Here is a 17,591-nt window from a genome sequence, read left to right on the forward strand (position 1 = left end):
TCTCTCTTTTCTGGCTTCGCCCACCATTTCGGTGGGAGCAAACATGTTACCACCCCCCAACCTGTCCCCACCCACCCTTCCCCACCTCCCAGCAGAAAGCCAGACCAGTTTTCCCATCAGCTTAACAGTCCCTGTTGGTATCCATGTTTTAGAGTTTTCTCTGACTTTTTTTTTTTTTGTTGCTCACAACTCTTTAAATGTTAGCGACAGTCCATATAGAGGTGTATATTTCACAACTAACATTTTAAAATCCAGAATGATATGGTACTGAGGCTCAGAAATGATGGAGACATTGTTGTTACTAAGTGGGCAGCTCAGTCTATACCCAGAGGTCAGCTCTAGGCATTCATTTGTCTATTAATGCCTTAATTTTCATTGAGTTACTTTTTAATGGGGAAATAGTGGCTCCGGTATCATCAGTGGAGACGAGGCTTAAGAATGTAATCTGTCCTAATGTTTTAGGTCTTCGCCACAAATAGCAAATTAGGCTTGAGTGGGTCAAACAATTTGTACGATCAGCAGACCATCCAAAGCCATAAAATGATCTCGACACTAGTGACTTGGAGATCAGGTACAGCACTTGTGAGATTGTCTTTTTTTTGCGGTGATAAGTAGGGTTTGATGTCAAAGCAAAAAAACAAAAACAAAAAAAGGAAAAAAAAAAAAAAAAATCAAAAGTAAAAGCTGCCATTGTGATCTTGGGAACATATACTCATTTATTAGGCATTTGTCGGGAATCAACCGGACAATACCCTCCTCCGATTTGTCCCAAGACTACAAGTTAGAAAAGTGTCCTGGATGTTTTCAGAACACACTCAAACCCAGTCTTTGGTTCTGAAGCACATCCGTTTGATTGTTTGACTGTCCTTATTCCGGCGGATTAGTGTGTCTTTCAATGTACAGCGCCCAGATTGGCACCAAATCCGTAATAACTTCTGTCATTTTGAGACGATTGGATAGGAATAAGAAAACCAATCGGGAGTGGGGGGAGGGGGGGGGGGGAAATGCTGTTGTTTATACAAATGTAGTGCTCTGAGAGCCCTGTTTGCAGTTAAAGTAGGGATCAGCGTCGAATACTGTCTTGTAGTCCACAGTACTGAGGGCTTGAATGGAAAATACTCTACTGAGCAGCAGGGTTTCCTATCCATCATCCCATAGGAGACACATAGCATAAGGCTATGAATTTACTCTCTTTCATCCATTCTACAGTTTCTTCTGTTGTACTGTTTTTTGATTTTGTTTTTCTATGTACCTTCAATTGTACTGGCAATGTAAATGTAAGCAAAGTTGTGATTCCTACAGGTGACGAAGTGGAGAAGCTTTTGTCAGTAGTGTGGAAAAGGAACGCTGAACTCTTGAAATCTTTTTGCATGTTGTGGAAAAAGTGCGAAGCGATGATGATAATGATGCTGATAATGGCAATATTGTGGTCTTTCAACAACAACGAAAAAAGTATTAACGACAACAATGTTGATAATGTTTTGGTTTCCCAGCTTCTAATAAAGGCAACCTACTTTTTATACGGATTTAACTACTTGTTTTCTGACGTTGAGCTCTGTGTGCTGTACGAGTGTCAGCTGGTGAGAGACGATGTGCCAGAGAGAGAGAAGGGGGGGGTTCTGTTCAATCTGGCCCAATAAGAGGCAGTGCTCGCTCTCAGCCACACAGTGGTGCTGTTTGTAGCCCGGTGGCCATGGAAACTGCAGCACACTGTGTTTGCATGCACTCCTGCCCTGATGAAGAGCCTGCAGAAATACTCAAATGTTCACTAGATCAGTTTATAGGAAATATCCTGCCAATAATATTTCTCTGGATGTGGGTCAGCCAGTCACACTCATGCTCTAGAGCAGTGGTTTTCTAGGGTCCAACTGAGATGTATGATGTTTTTTTTTAAAGTTCATTAAACACTGATACTCATGCCCATTTATATTTATATAGATAGATTTTTTTTTTCTTTTTTCTTGACTGAACCGGCTGATAGTTTGAAAATTATGCAAAATATATTGGAAGCTATTGCTAGAGTACAAATGAAAAAAATGAATATTGCAAATACAAAAAAAGGTACTGTTAAATAGTTAAAAATCTTAAAAAAAAAAAAATGCCAGAGGAAAACCCTCATCATATCAGAACAGAGGCATGGGCACAATGCAGATGTCTGCCTGATATCAGTAAAATGATAAATTGATCTAACCCTAATTTTAATTTTAATATTTTAATCTCATCACATTGAATATGTCGATGTTTGGGGGGGGGCATCTAAATAATTTAATTCTTAACTTAAGCCAAAATATCTTCATAACAGCATCCCTAGAGCCAAATTACATAAACGGCATGATAAAAGTCTTGCTTGAGAGTCTGGAGCATGAAGAAGTTTGACCAGAGCAGGTTCACTCACTGCCCCTCATGTGCAGCTTCACCAGCAGTCAGGTTTGTTTCAGCACACCAATCTTTTCATTGCTGCCTGAACAAATAAAAAACACAAAAATCCTTTAGGATTGTGCCCAAATAGGAAAAAAAAAAAAACCCTGATTTGACAGCAAGCCGAGGAGAATCTATGAGAACGCACTGTGTTGCTGCACCACAGAACAAAAAAAGCAAAGTTTGCTTCCCGAAATGTGAACATACACACCACTCAGAGCCGGGAAAGGGCGAACAGTAGAACTGGCCTCATAATCCTTAACTGGTGGTGTTGTGTGTGTGTGTGTGTGTGTGTTAGAGAGAGGGAGAGAGAGTGTGAGTGTGTGAATGCTTGGCCAGTGTTTGTTCTCTGATCTTGCTTGCTTTTCTTACACTTGTGTATGTACATCTTGGCTCCTCAGCACTTTTTATTGCTGGCGTGTTAACACTTCACTTTACACACACACACACACACACACACACAGAGAGAGAGAGCTAAGTGATGATTTAGGTCACCGTAGGACAGGCAAACTTCCTGAAACCAACCTGCAGCGTGGACACCGTGCTCTGAACAGCAAGGTGAGTTGTTCGCTCTTTATTCATCACCATCTGCTTTTCGGCCCCCAGACAGTCAACGCTAATTACAATCAATGCCGCTGATGGCTTTGATTATTCACCGTTTCCCTCCGTCATGTTTGAATGCGCCGAAGCTGCTGACTGGTGAGAGCCTCGGCTCCTCGTGTGCCGGTCTAGTTTGGTTCGGTTACACTTTTTCCTCCCACAGGAATCGGAGCAGGATGCAGTTATCAGGTTTATTATGGGCTCAGCAAACAGCTCGGGTCATGATGGGTGAAGTCTGGCTCTAGTGTTCGCTGTCAGGCTGACAGAAGATCTTAAATCTGCAAAGTGTCCGAAAGAGAGACACCCTTAACTTAAACTGCAATTACAAAGGCCTTTCTTTGCTATCAGGACACATGTTCAGGATGTTTGAATGCTACTTTATGCTTGTGTGATTAAAAAAAAAACACATTTTGGGAGTTAAATATTTAAGATAAACTACATAACCATTTGCTGGCTGGTTAATCAAATATTTGGCACGCTGTATCTCAGAATTTTACACCATACGGATAAATTATACCTCAAGTCATAAAATTCAAAATCTCCGTTTCCTTGTTGCACTTGTTTTTCTCTTTCTCTCTGCCACAGAACAGCACTCCCAAATCTTTTATCATTTCTTACACCAGGAAGATTTTTCATTGTTTCCTCCATTGAATCATCACTTGGGCTTTATTTGAAGAAGGAATCAAAGACATCACGCTGCCCGTAAGACCAAACCCTCCTCCTGCCATAGGACGGCTGCTGTGCTGTAACGAGGCAGCAGATCCACCCACAGGTTTCCCGGGTGGGGGGGGGGGGGGGGGGGGGGGGGTAACTGATCCTTCCTCCTGAGCCGGGATCTCCTCACCTCTTGACAGACAGGTCCTTGTCCTGTCACCGATTCCTGACAGGAATGACGGGAACAGACACACACGCACACACACACACACACACACTGCTGAGCTTCAGCGTGAACCTGTGATCGGACTAGGTGAGCTGCTGTTGACTTTTCTAACTTGTCTTTAAGGGCTATCAAAGGGCTTTTGTGTGGCGAGTGAGGCAATGGAGTGGTTGATTAGTTAATGATTCACGATGCCCGCCAGGGGATGAAACAGTTGTTGTTTTTTTGTTTAATAAGTGACTGAATTGATCTTAACGCCCGGGGCCACACATGAAGGATGAGGAATCAGGGAAAAGGTTGTTATAAGGATCACACAGCTCTGTAGTTGAGCGGTTTTATCTTTAAAAATGTCTGTGTCGCCCATCTTGGGGTGTAGATCCCATCAAAGAACCTGACTCTGATAAAAAGGTCAGGTCAGGTCAGGACTGCCTTGACAGAACTGAACATGTCAACATTATGTAAGTGAATGCACACTCTCTTCAGTCTCTGCCATGAACAGGTATTTAACTCCTGTGGGCGAGGCCGATTATTCACACCCCACACGACACACAAGCCAGGGCGCTATTAAATTTCTTAAGAACACACCGCTGGTTAGGGTGTCGAGTGGGACGGGAAAGCTGTCAAGTGACTTACAGTTAAGAGGACAAATCCAGAAAGCATTTACAGTGCCTGGGGGGGAAACCTGTGATTTGATGTCAACAAGCCTTTTATTTTGCGATACATTACTTCTCGATGCACCAGACTGATCTGATAAGAAACGTGCACCATAATATAGGTCAGTGAGGATGAGGATACAGCTGACAGGTGCCTTTTCTTCTCTCAGGCCCTCTAAGTTCATGGCGGACGCAGACGGTGCTTCTCTCCGTCTGAGCTCCACATGAAGAGGTGAAGAAGATGTGGAAGCGGCTACAAGTTTGAAAAATTTGCTCATGCTCCCAAAACAATCATCAGTATTCCTCAGCCATCACATCCGCTGCCTCAAATGTCAGTAGAGAAAGAGATCTTGACAGAAATCTGAAGAAGACTCTCTCCTATTTCTGCATGGAATGAAAATCTCCCCCAATGTGGCAACCAGCCCACAAAAACAGGAAAGCAAATTGATTTACATGTGTTGGCGAGGACCGATTGACTCGCAACATGACTTTTTGCATGCACATTGAAGATATGGTCAAAAAAAGACAATAAAAAGCTGAGGAAATACATTTGAAGCGAAGAAATCGGGTATGCCGGGGGAGCATCAGTGGGCCGTGCAAGGTCTGCTGTGTAAGCTGCTGCTGGTGAATGTGTTAACATGTGGGCTGGAGGTGTGCATGGCTGCAGGGACCGTTTACATCCCACCTTTGCTGCTGCAGGCCGGTATGGAGGAGCGCTACATGACCATGGTGCTCGGTAAGTGGTTGAACTCTGAACTCTGGGTGACGGCGGGTGGAAAACTTTGCTATTACTGAGCGAGCCTCACCGCTGCAGGTCATGGAGGTAGCTCAGCAACAACTGCAGCGCTAAGAACAAAAATGCATTATCAAAACAAGGGATGCACAGTAATATCAGTATGTCATCAGCTGATATCGGATTCAAAATAAAAAAATAAAAAAATAAATAAAAATTTGCCCTGGTTGTGGCTGCATCATCCAAACCTGTTTCAGCAGGATGAATCTTACAGTTTCGCTTGAAAGAGAACGTTACATAAAAATAAATTTGGCATGTTTTCCATGACCCAAGTTATTCTTATTTTGCTCAGTGAATGTGCACATTTTGAAAAGCAATGTGTTTTATGTCTGCATCTGCCAGTGGGCCTTCACAATAAGAGCAGGCATAATAAAATGTTCATTCCACTACAGGAGAGCCTTAATGTTCCCTGCAATTAGGGGGGAAATAATATGTGCATATATCTCAGTATTGACATCGGCAATCTGTCAAAAGAGATGGAAAATATCAGCATATCGGATAACGGCAAAAATCCAATATTGTGCATCCCTAATTAAAACTGGTATATTTTGGCACATGGCCTTTATCAGCTATTTGTCACAGAGGACAAAGATTTATCAGTTTAACCAACAGTCATGACAAAATGGGTTGGCTTTACTGGAAAATCTACCAAGTGTGACTGGTGTTTCCTACTTTCCAGATTTTCCTGCCCTTTCCATTTCCCTTGCTGGTGGGTGAAGTGGTGCTAAATCAGAGGCTTTGTCCCAGTGCCCACATTTGCAGCCTTCAGTGTGTATTCATGCACCGTCACTACATGTGGAGGACTGTACCAAACAGGGTTCAGGGGGGAGGAGGAAGTGTAAAATTAATGAACGGCAATACCCTCAACAATTTACTGCTGCCCATAATTCTGTAACTTTGATTCAGTGACAGGCAATGTTATACACATATCATGCATTTTAATTTGGAAAAGCAAATACTCTGCCACTTAAAAACCGTAGGCCTTTGTGGCAGGCGCTGTGATTCAGGGTTAGGATTAGGATTTCAAATAAATTCATGTTTGCAGCACAAGCGTTTGCATGCTGAATCATTTGATTTGAAGTGTGCTTCAAATGAGTAAAACCAAGAGTCCTCTGAAAAGGCCTAGTTGGGGAAGAAAAGCATCAAAACCCTCACCATAAAATAAAACCTAAAATAAAATAACATTTTTTTTTTCCAAGAGAGAGGAAAATGTTTCAGCAGGTTCAGCAGATTTTCCAAGTCGTACAACTCTTTCACACTTTCAGCTCCAGACTTCATGCAACTTTTTTGGAAATATTCAGCTTTACTTAGCACATTCCTGGCATAATTCAGCTTTTTGATATCTTCTATACTTTTTGAATTATTCTACTTTTTTTAACAACTCTTTCATATCTTCCGCTACAAAGTGCATTGCAACTTCAAACGGCTCACAAGTTTCTTTTTATGAGTCTGATATCTTTTATGGTTTTTAAGAAATCACAATCTAAGTTTTATGCAACTTTCCGAGATTATAATGAGTGTTATTGTGTGTATTATGTCTGTCTAGAGTGGGTGATGTCATCATGCACTGTAGTCCTCCCATACACAGTCCCATACACAACATTGAGATTTTTCTGTTTTTTCTGCCTGTGTCATTTTTAAAGCGATACAGCTCCTGATTTTCATTTTTAGTTTTTTTTTTTTTTTGTTGGAGCTGTTTTCAGCTCAGTGTAAGCAGTAAATCTGCCCTGACACACACACACTTACTGCTGCATGTGTTTAAACTGTCAGTGCTCCCACAGTTGTCAACATACATACACATAAAAACATAAAAGTGTTCAGCTTGTACACTATTTTACTCCCCTCACCTCTCAGCCATTCATTTTTTTGCCCTACCTGTTTGATCCCTGTGTGTTTTGTATGATGAACCAGCCTGCATGTAAATATGACTGTGTGATCATTTAATCTGCAGAGGTGAAGGGGCACAGTTTGATCGTTTGAAAAGCTGAGTGTTAAACTTGCTTTGATTACAGTTAATTAGGAAGGTGCCACTTCAGTACTGCCACTAGGGTTAAGGTTAGGGTTAGGTTATCTCATCAAATCACACCCAGAAGACAATAAAAACAGTATTTTAAGAAGATACACAGAATGACAGCCTAGAATTTAATACATCACTGCTGGACTCATACACGCTGGTGTTTCAAATAGGTTGCTACAACAAATAGTATTTTACTGGTAGAAGGAAAAGATACATCCAACCCAGAAAACATTCCAATGGAGGTAAAGGTTATATTAGGTTATTATGATCTCTATTACAGTGAAATATGCCCATTATAAATTAGGCAGGTTTGCTTCTTCAATTAATGTATTTCTTTAGCGTTTTGGCTGATGCTGTTGTTTTAACGTTTGGATCACAGGATCGTCTTTCTTTCACATAATTCTAGGGTCACAAACACTAGTGCAGACTTCCTTTTTTTTAAAGATTTTTTTTTGGCATTTCTGCTTTATTTGACAGTCACAGCAGAGACAGACAGGAAAGGCAGGGGAGAGAGAGAGGGGGGTGACATGCAGCAAAATGGCCTGCGGTTGGACTTGAACCCAGGACCCTGAGATCAGGACTCACTTATCCAGTGACCCACCAGGGCGCCCCCAGTGCAGACTTCCTTCCCTTTTCTGACCAAGTGCGTTGCAATGTGCTTTGAGAAAACCACTGAACTCGTCCAATGAGGGGTGCTGGGACAAAGCCACAGTTTGTGCAGACAATATAACAGAAGTAACTCAGTGTCGTTCCTCCTGTCAGCTGTGGGTCCAGTTCTGGGGCTGATCTTTGTGCCCATGATCAGCTCGGCCAGCGACTCATGGCGTGGCCGTTTTGGTCGACGCCGGCCTTTCATCTGGGTGCTGAGCATGGGAGTTTTGCTCGGTCTGCAGGTCATTCCCCAAGCCTGGCGCCTGGCCATCCTGCTGGCCCCACAGCGTCCTCCCTGGCTGGAGGCAACACTGCAGGCGGCGGCTGTGTGTCTGCTGGAGTTCTGTGCACAGGTGAGGCTGAACTCTGCACACATCAACACCGTGCAGCGTTGTTTCTGAGGCATGACAGCCCCAGGGACCTCTGGGAGAGCCATGAAGACTCTTGAATATAAAAATCAAATTTTATTAAAAAATAAAAAATATATTGAATTTGACTGCGGCCCAAAAGAGCCCTAAAATTTGGAATTATCTTAGATGATTCAATTTCTAGGTTTCTCATAATCTGAAGTTTTTGTCCCCCATGGTTAGCTCAATATAATAACTCATTAACAAGCAAAAAAAAAAAAAAAATGCAGAAAAATGGGGGGAAATTTTGGAAATAGGGATGTCTTATCTGTTGCTTTCTTGTTCATATGATATCTTACAAAAATGGTGTGCATCCTTATTTATTTATTTATTTATTTATTTATTTTAATAGCACCATGTCATAACAACTGTACCAAAGAGCTAGATTACAGTTAGCATTAGGGTTAAAAATTAAGGTTCTGGTTCTAGGTTATTCATTCGTTCATTCATTCATTCATTCATTCATTCATTTATTCACTTATTTATTACAGCTGAAAATATGAAAATAAAAACATATCAGTCACTCCAAAAAACTCCCAGCATGAGTTGAGAATTGAATCCAGGTCATCAGGGTTAAAGGCTTGCTTCCTTTGAGTGACATTAAGTGACTGATTATCAGAGAACATAAGCTTAATTTCCATAGCTATGCAGATGACACACAGCTTTACGTCGCATTAGACCCGAGTGACGACCAAACCCTCTCCCGTTGGACAGCTGGTTTGACTGCAGTTAACAAGTGGATGCGGACCACTTTTCTTAAATTAAATGGTGAGAAAACAGAAAATTTATTGATTGGTCCGCAAGCCAAAAGAGAGCTAGTTCTTTCCAAACTCGGCAGCTTATCTCCGCAGGCTAGATCAGAGGTCACAAGCCTGGGCGCTATCCACGATTCAGACTTGAATTTTAAATCCCACATCTATCCCACATTCAGCTTCGTTTCATTTAAGGAATATTGCAAAGGTACGGCCGTTCCTATCCCAGCAAGATCCCAAAAAACTAGCTCATGCATTTATTTCCAGCAGTACTGCTCTTTTCATTAGTATTCTGAAACAATCCACTGCTAAATTTCAATTAATTCAGAACTCTGCTGCCAGACTTTTAACTAGAACAAGAGTGAGCACATCACCCCTGATCTAGCTAACCTGCATTGGCTCCCTGTGTCTTTTAGGATTGATTTTAAACTTCTTTTACTTGTTTACAAGGCTCTTAATGGATTAGGACCGGCCTACATTACTAATTCTTTGTTGTTTTATAATCCTTCATGGCCTCTCAGATCCTCCGCTGCTGTTTTTTTAGATGCAAACTATCACATAAATTTGAAAATTTGCAGCTCAGGCTTTTTTAACTACACACCAAAATTATGGAAGTCCCTACCCAAAGCTATAAGAGATGCTCTGTGAACATTATTAAACGATAATTGAAAACATATTTCTTCAACATTGCTTCTAACTGTCAGGCTTCCTTTATTTTATTCTTTTACTCTGTTCTTTTACATATTTGAGTTACACCCCCTGTACGACAGGTGTTATATAAATAAAGTATTATTATTATTGTTGTTTGTAGTAGTACTAGTAGTAGTATTAATAAGGTAAAGGAATACACCCATCCATCCCCTGTCGTTGCCTTAGAGAATCATCAGTGATCTTTAAGATAAAAATTTGGATCAAGCACTGTGTTCATTCTTGGCCCATATTACTAACTAGGTTGACTTTTATTAGGCATCAGCTAACTGTTTGATTGGCCGCAGGCCTGTCTAACCCTCCTGGTGGCCCTGCTGTCAGACCATTTCCCCGGAGAGGACGAGAACCGCAGAGCTTTCTCAGTTAATTCCCTGATGACCAGCCTGGGGGGCTGCCTGGGGTAAAACACTCACACCTCTGTCGTATCTGCCTCAGTGGACTCACCTCCCTCTTGCTGTCCTTCTACATGTGTGCTGACGTGTGGGTGTGCATTCTTAAATCACTGCTTCTCTGTCTCTGCTCATTATCTCATTCATCATGATCTTGACTTTGTCTTTTCTGTCGTTTCTGCGGTGATTGTTCTCACAGAATCAGTTGCATGCGATGCCATATTGGCTTTCAATCCTATTTTTGGCAATCATATCCTTACATTTGTCTTTCTGGGCCTTATTTACCACTCTTTAACTTACATTTACATTTAAACTTTTAGCTGATGCTTTCATCATGCAATGACCATCATTGCAAGCCACCAAAAGTACAGACTACAAATTCCATTCCCTCTTTTTTTTTTTTTTTGCTTTTAATTATACAGTCCAGACAAAGACAGATTTGACAACACAGGACAAATTATTCCACACAACCACCGCAACACCCAACCGTCATTCATACTTAACTCTCTTTTTTCACCCATTCCAACATCCTATTTTCATGTGGTCGCCATCATTACAAGCCAACAAAAGTATGGAGTGCAAAGGTCACGGCTTCAGTGGCCTTCCTGTGATCGTGGGATGATCATGTAGAGTGAAGAGAAACAGAGCAAAACCTTCAGAGAGAGAGAGAGAAGGGATTTCATTCTGTTGCTCACCTTTCGGCTGAAGTTCATGCCAGTAACTTTAACTCTTCTCTCAGGTTTCTGCTCCCCGCTGTAGACTGGAGCCGAACTCCCATGGCAGCATACCTCGGTGGCCAGGAGGCTTTCATCTACACCCTGCTCACCGTCGTTTTCCTCAGCTGCCTCCTCACCACCGCCTTCATCCCGGAGGAGCGAGGGAGCAGAGGAGGCGAGGGGAAGATGCTCGGTGTTGTGAGCCCCTTGAAAAGCAGGCAGAGCAGATCCTGGCCTCACCTGGGCCTCCGCCCAACGCAGTGTTTGTACCTCGCAATGGGACGGTGTGCATCGGCGTGTGTGTCGGCGCTGCCCCGTATGTACGGGGCGTGCGTGCGTGTGCCGGTGGTCATACGGAGGCTGTTTGTGGCGGAGCTGTGCAGCTGGATGGCGCTGATGAGTTTCATGCTTTTCTACACTGACTTTCTGGGAGAGGGGTTGTACCAGGGGATGCCGGGTGCAGAGCCAGAGTCACAGGAAAGGAAACACTATGACGAAGGTAGAGTAACATACTGTGTAACATACTGTGTATCCTCCTTTTTTTAACAAGAAAATGACAGCAGGGACTTTAGGCAACACAGCATCCTGTCCTTAATCTTACCAAATAAATCAACAGGCTGAATCTGGTGCCTCCATGCACATATACATCCATCCATTCGTCCATCACTGTGGCATAACTTCCATCTGGGCGCTCAGATTTCCTCCAAATTTGGTGGGAAGGTTGGTCGTGGGCCAAATTGGCAATGGCTTACTTTTTTGCCTCTTAGCTGAAAGGAAGTGTGGCAGAGCGCATGACATATCACAAAAAGGCTCATAACGTCACAAACCTTTGAGCAGGTGTGTCTTGGGCCGCTGAAGACCTGATTAATTCTGCAGGCCGCTCAGACAAAAGGGGGCGTGGCATTCCACAGAAAGTAACAATACTTCTCAGTAGATCAGTTGTAGCGCCATAAAATTTTGAGGCAAGGTGTGTCTCAGGAACAGCATGTTGACCTCTCACACTGATCGGACCACACCCACTTCCTCTGAGGCCACGTCCACTTCAGTTTTTTCCAATTTGGTGGGGGTCAGGGGTGGTGGATATGTTCACATGTTATTCATATATCTCTAGTTAATATATTCTTGAATTGAAATTGTTAATTAAATTGAATCATACCATCCATCCACTTGATTTTCACTCTATTATTCTTTGCTGTACCCTGTAATTATTTTCCACAACTCAGAATTTGAGAATTACCTTTAATTTAACATTGTGTGATTAACTACACTTTTGCCCCATAAAGCATTTAATCCTCTGAATTTTTGGCACATTTAGGTTATTTTATTTTTTTTGCTCTCAGTATGATTATTAGTATGATTATCACATCCCCACAGTGTGTTTTTAATCAGTGTATGATGCCTTATTATGATTGATAAGCCCCATTTCAAGTGGGGCTTATAAATCAAAGTGGTGCTTTGGCTTTGCCTATTGAGGTTCAACTCAACCAATGAGATTTGGTCAACATTTAACTTTTTTTTTTTTTTTTTTTTTTTTTTTTAATGTATTTGGCTGTGCTTTAATCACATCCATTACACAGTACAAATCATACATACAAATTTTGTTGGCACCCCTAAAGCATCAGAAACTGGTCCAATGTAAATTGGCCAGTTGTGGAGCCATTTGCAGCAAACAGCCAATTAGCAGAAGAGAAGAGAAATGGGATCTGGCCTAACTGTGTCCACTTTGTGTCGTAATTTCTCGTTGTGTCCAGTTAAAATAATCATGTTTGATCTCTGTGCTCTCTCTGGGAAAGATGATGCAACATTTTTCTCTTTTCCAAAAAAAAAGTGACTTTTTCCTCTCTGAGTACATTTTAAATCAGCTACTTTTTACTTCTTCTCAAGTATGTTTTTACACCCCTTCTTTGACTTCTACATGAGTATAACGTCAGCAAATTAACAGTGCTTCTACTTGAATAGACTAGATCTACTCCTCTTTCTGCCACAGAGAAGTGTGTTTTACAGTTTTCCCGCCGGTGTCTGGGTGTGTGTGCAGGGGTCCGTATGGCCAGCGTGGGGCTCTTCCTGCAGTGTGTGGTGTCGGTGCTCTGCTCCGCGCTGGTGGACCGCTGGGTCGCTCTGCTGGGAGCCAGGGCGGTGTACAGCAGCAGCGCCGCCCTGCTGGTGTTGGTCACCGCTGTCATGACCGTCTCCAGCAGTGTCCTGATGGTGACTGTCATGGCCGCCTTGACCGGCTACATCTTCTGCGTCCTGCAGGTCCTCCCATACACCCTGCTGTGTTTCTATCACTCTGACAGACAGGCAAGTCCGTCTCACAAACACACCTCTGCATATGCATTTCACTGCATATGGTGCTTTTTTGAAAACTGAGTAATTCTTTCAGTCATTAATGAAGTAAAAATACCAATTTTTTGTGGCTGCTGATCAGAATATGAGAGCATTTGAAGAAACTTTGGCCTCTGGAATCTTCAGATAAGCATTTGTCATTATTTTTGACGTTTTTGACATTGAAAATAATTATCAGTTGCACCCTACTCTCTGAATCATAACATTAAAGGATGTAGAGGAAGGAAAATCAACCTAACAAAGCATAAACACTGTATAAAACGGTTCATCATTCACATAATGATCATCAGTTGAGCGTTACTGTTTGCCTCGACATCAGTTCATACATCATACGAACCATATCACTGCATGCAGGTGGTGTTGCAAAGGATAAACACACATAAACCTTTTTATTTGCGGTATACATTTCATCGTCCTTTTTTGGACAGATAAAAAGAGTGTAAATCACAATAAGTGGTGTCAAGCTGATGTCACTGTCTACTGAGCTAAAAGAAGCAGAAGTTCATGCTTTTTGATCAAGAAACTGGTGTATAGAGGAGGTTTTCCCACAGCATCACCGAAACCTTACTTTTCATTTTAGTAGATTATTTCACTAAATTGTGTCCACTTCTTTCTCCTTTTCCGTCTCTTCTATTTTCATTCTTTCTTCCTTCAGGCTTTTTTCGCCCCCTCCACGTCCAAACCTTCCCCGGTCTGTGAGCGTGGTGACCCAGCCGTCTCCAAGTCCCTCTTCTCCTCTGATCCAGCCGCTCTTCGTGGTAATGGTCACCCGGGGGGAGTCACTCTGCCAGGGGAAGCTCCTCCTGCCGGCTCCCTTGCTCTTGATGCAGGAGATGGAGGAGAGGGAGACTCCACACCAGTCTGCCAAAGAGGGATATGCTTTGACATGGCGATACTGGATAGTGCCTACCTGCTCTCACAGGTAAGGCCGGGCAGGCAGATTTTTCTTTTTTTTTTTTAGAGTAACTAAAGCCCAAACCCAAATCTCTGTGAAGCCTGACCTCTCATGGTGAAAAGTTGGGTGTCTGGTCTTTGGTGGCAGGTGATATCATGGCTTCACAGACATTTGAATTTGGGGTTTAGTTGCTCTTTAAATGTGTATATTTCAGTCCTCCACCCAGTCAATCAACTGACCAGTCAATAAATAAATACACCTAAACTGAGGATTTGGAAAGATGGTATATTTATGCATGTATATTCTAAAAATGGCCTAACTTATAAGGTTTAAACAGTTATATGACAGTTTAGTCAGTCATATGACAAATTTCCATCGAATGCCAATAGGTAATTCTAGATTAAATGTAATTGGACTATCATTATTTATGAATGTGACTCAATTGGGCCTAACGCCGATGCATTTCAAGTTTTAATTTTACTGTTCTAAAGGAAAATTTGCCATCTGACAGAAATAATTTAGTTATGTCTTAACAGGGTAATTTTGTAGATCTGACTCTTCAGATGATTGTGTTTTGTTTTTTTTTTTCTTTCAGTCCAGCTGATAGAAACCCAAACAAAATTGTGTTGATGTGCTACCTTAATGTTTTTGTCTTCATACCTAAGACAGTTAATTCTTTTCATATTTGTAGAATACAAATACACCATTATTGATGTGCGGCTGCTGCCTTTAGACATTTTTTGTTAAAAACCTGTTTTGGGGATTTGGGGAAACGTGATTAAACATGAAGTGTGTTAGGCTTCCCGGTTGCTGCTGTGCTTTCTTAAAAATCCGCCTGTAATCCAATTATTCGTGGTATTGCTTGTAGCTGTAAAGTAGAAGCTGCAGTGTTTAACTTTATTCTATTTTGAAATTAAATTTGGTAATTTAAAGAAAGAATAAAACGTAGTGTCTTGGCTTAAACCATCAACTTGCAGCAACTGGATGCATTCTGCTGCAATCTCACTCACCACTCGATCAGAAAAGTGAGTGATGAAAGCGTTTTTTAAAGAGATATGAACTATTTTAATTGCTCTCTTTTAAAAAAAGTCTCTTCCTTACCTATCGCAGGTGCTGCCGGCGATGTGCCTCGGCTCCATAGTGCAGCAGGCTCGCAATGTGAGGGCCTACATGGCCTCGGCCTTCTGCTTCAGCCTGCTGGCTTTTGTCTGCTCCACCCGCGTTGTTTACAGCCACGCCGACCTTCAGCGCTGAAAAACTCTTAAATCTCACATGGTCAGAGGGTTACATCAGCCGACGTTTACAGGACACAGCCTCCAGCGCAGCCAAAGTGATAGTTACTACGGGCAGAGGGAGATATATTTATTGTTTGTAGATTGAAAAGGTTGCTGTGGGGAAAGAGATGTAAGGCGCTTTTGGACCGGAGGAACTTTTTCATTTTATTTCACTTTTTTTTTTTTTTTTTATTGTCTGCACTGCAGGAACTGGGAATGATTGTAGTTCTTAGAAAACCTTTTTAGGGACTTTTTTTTTAGCTCCTACTTCAGGGTACTTTCCCAGCACAAGAGGAACCTTCAGTGTTAGGTGATTGGTCCAGATGTAAGTGTATGCTGATTGGTCGAACACACGAGCCAATGCAGCACCAGCAACTGCCATTTAAAAAGAAAAAAAAAAAAAAACCTCATGTAAAATGTTAGCCATTCAGCTGTTAATGGCTTACCAGCTTTTACAGCAGCATCTGAAAGGTGGGAAAAAAAAAAAAATCTATAATTTGGCTGCACACGTTTAATTGTTAAAAATATGACATAATACTCTATAGAAAAGATGCACTTTGAAATATTTAAACAGTGAAATAACCTTACATCAATCATGGAGGATGAAAGATCTTTTTCTTTTCCCCACATAAAACTACTGTCTCTGTGCTTTCAAAATCTGGTGCTGGGGTCAGAGATCAAAAACAAAAATGCAGTTTGAAGCTCAGATATTTCTCTCCCAGAGGGCCACAATGCCGTAAATCATGCTCTCACAAAGGTGTGTGTGAGGCTTTGTGTTGGTTTGCTGGGTTGGTTGTCAGCCACACGGTTAAGTTAGTGCGTCAAGGCTGCGCGCACACACACACTCACACACACACACACACACTCGTGCTACTTCACTCTCTGTGCCACATCTGGCCGGGCTGTGTGCACTCCTCGCCGTCCACAGCAGCACCTGAAACAGAAACAGCATATTTTTGTATTTCCACCTTAGACCGATTGCTTTACATTTTTGTATTTCCCCTGAAATATTTTCGTCACATGACTTAAAACTACAGCAAGCGATTGTTAAAGTTTCGGTCTCAGTCTGCAGCGCTGGGTTCTTCCCTCAGACTCGATGATATAAAGTACTGCCAGTTATTATTATAAAAGATTTTCTTTCCGTTTTCTTTCCTCTTGCTCTTTCAACCACGTCGTCTAAATTTGCAAGTTTCCAGTACTGATACCCACGGCACATACACAGCAAACACACATCTCCAATCACGGTGTCTACCATCTCATTATTGCTTTTGTTGTTGAATCGTGCACAGAAATTATATTGGTGCACTAACCCCTGGCTTATGTCACTTCAGTGTTCCTGACAGTACGAATGCAAACAGAAAAAAAAAAAGCCCTTGAAGGTTCTCGAAAAAGTGCCGGAGCTGTTTGGTCCGAAGGCGCCTGACGTCTCTTTTGAGGGTTTAGAGATGTTCAGGGATGCATTCAGAGGGGAAAAAAAAAATAATAATCAAAGAATGAAGGTGCTGGTTCCTGTAAAAAGGATAAAGCACTCTTCCTACATTGTGCAGCGCAGTGGCATGTTTCGTGTGTCCAATGTTTCTTTTCATACAGTCTATTCTCAAGGCCAGCGGTGATCTATGGATGGAGTCGGTGCTTTCATCACGGTCAAGGCAGCTTGTCTGCAGGTAAAGCGAGAGTCAGTACAGTAGCCATTGAAAGCTGTGGTCATTTACTGTATGTGTTTGTAACCCCACACAGGGAGGGGGTGGGGGTGGAGGGGGTCTGTGCATTGTGAGTCCATGAGCAATACCCTGCTGTGTACTGTTGCTTAGAAACCATACAGGAGTTTTTACACTCCTCGTGTAGTGCAGTATGCTGCAATCTTATCACCCATATGCTCCATTTGGCTTCTATGGAAAATCAGTTACAACCTGGCAACAAACAGCAAATAGCATAAATAACGTTATAAGCCGAGGCCATTTAAAAAACATAAGCACCTTCCAGGGCAAGTGTCCCAGTATTCTGAGCTATACTGGGAGGTACTGGAAATGTAGGTCAGTGACTAAGATGTCATTTTTAAATTATCTACCCACGCCCTGTCCATCTTTTGTTTTAC

General features: G+C 42.1%; 1 protein-coding gene across 1 annotated transcript; it reads left to right on the top strand.

The window, feature by feature from the left end:
• The first annotated feature begins 5,118 nt into the window (after nucleotides 1–5,118).
• Nucleotides 5,119–15,484, top strand: slc45a3 (solute carrier family 45 member 3). Its single transcript, XM_030052468.1, has 7 exons — nucleotides 5,119–5,284; nucleotides 8,121–8,362; nucleotides 10,164–10,276; nucleotides 11,005–11,480; nucleotides 13,017–13,282; nucleotides 13,983–14,249; nucleotides 15,333–15,484. The coding sequence occupies exons 1-7, from the start codon at nucleotides 5,119–5,121 to the stop codon at nucleotides 15,474–15,476; spliced, it is 1,674 nt and encodes a 557-aa protein (XP_029908328.1). The 3' UTR covers nucleotides 15,477–15,484.
• Nucleotides 15,485–17,591: the final 2,107 nt, after the last annotated feature.

Source organism: Myripristis murdjan, chromosome 5 (genome assembly GCF_902150065.1).
Source record: "Myripristis murdjan chromosome 5, fMyrMur1.1, whole genome shotgun sequence".
In the NCBI taxonomy this organism is placed as follows: Eukaryota; Metazoa; Chordata; class Actinopteri; order Holocentriformes; family Holocentridae; genus Myripristis; species Myripristis murdjan.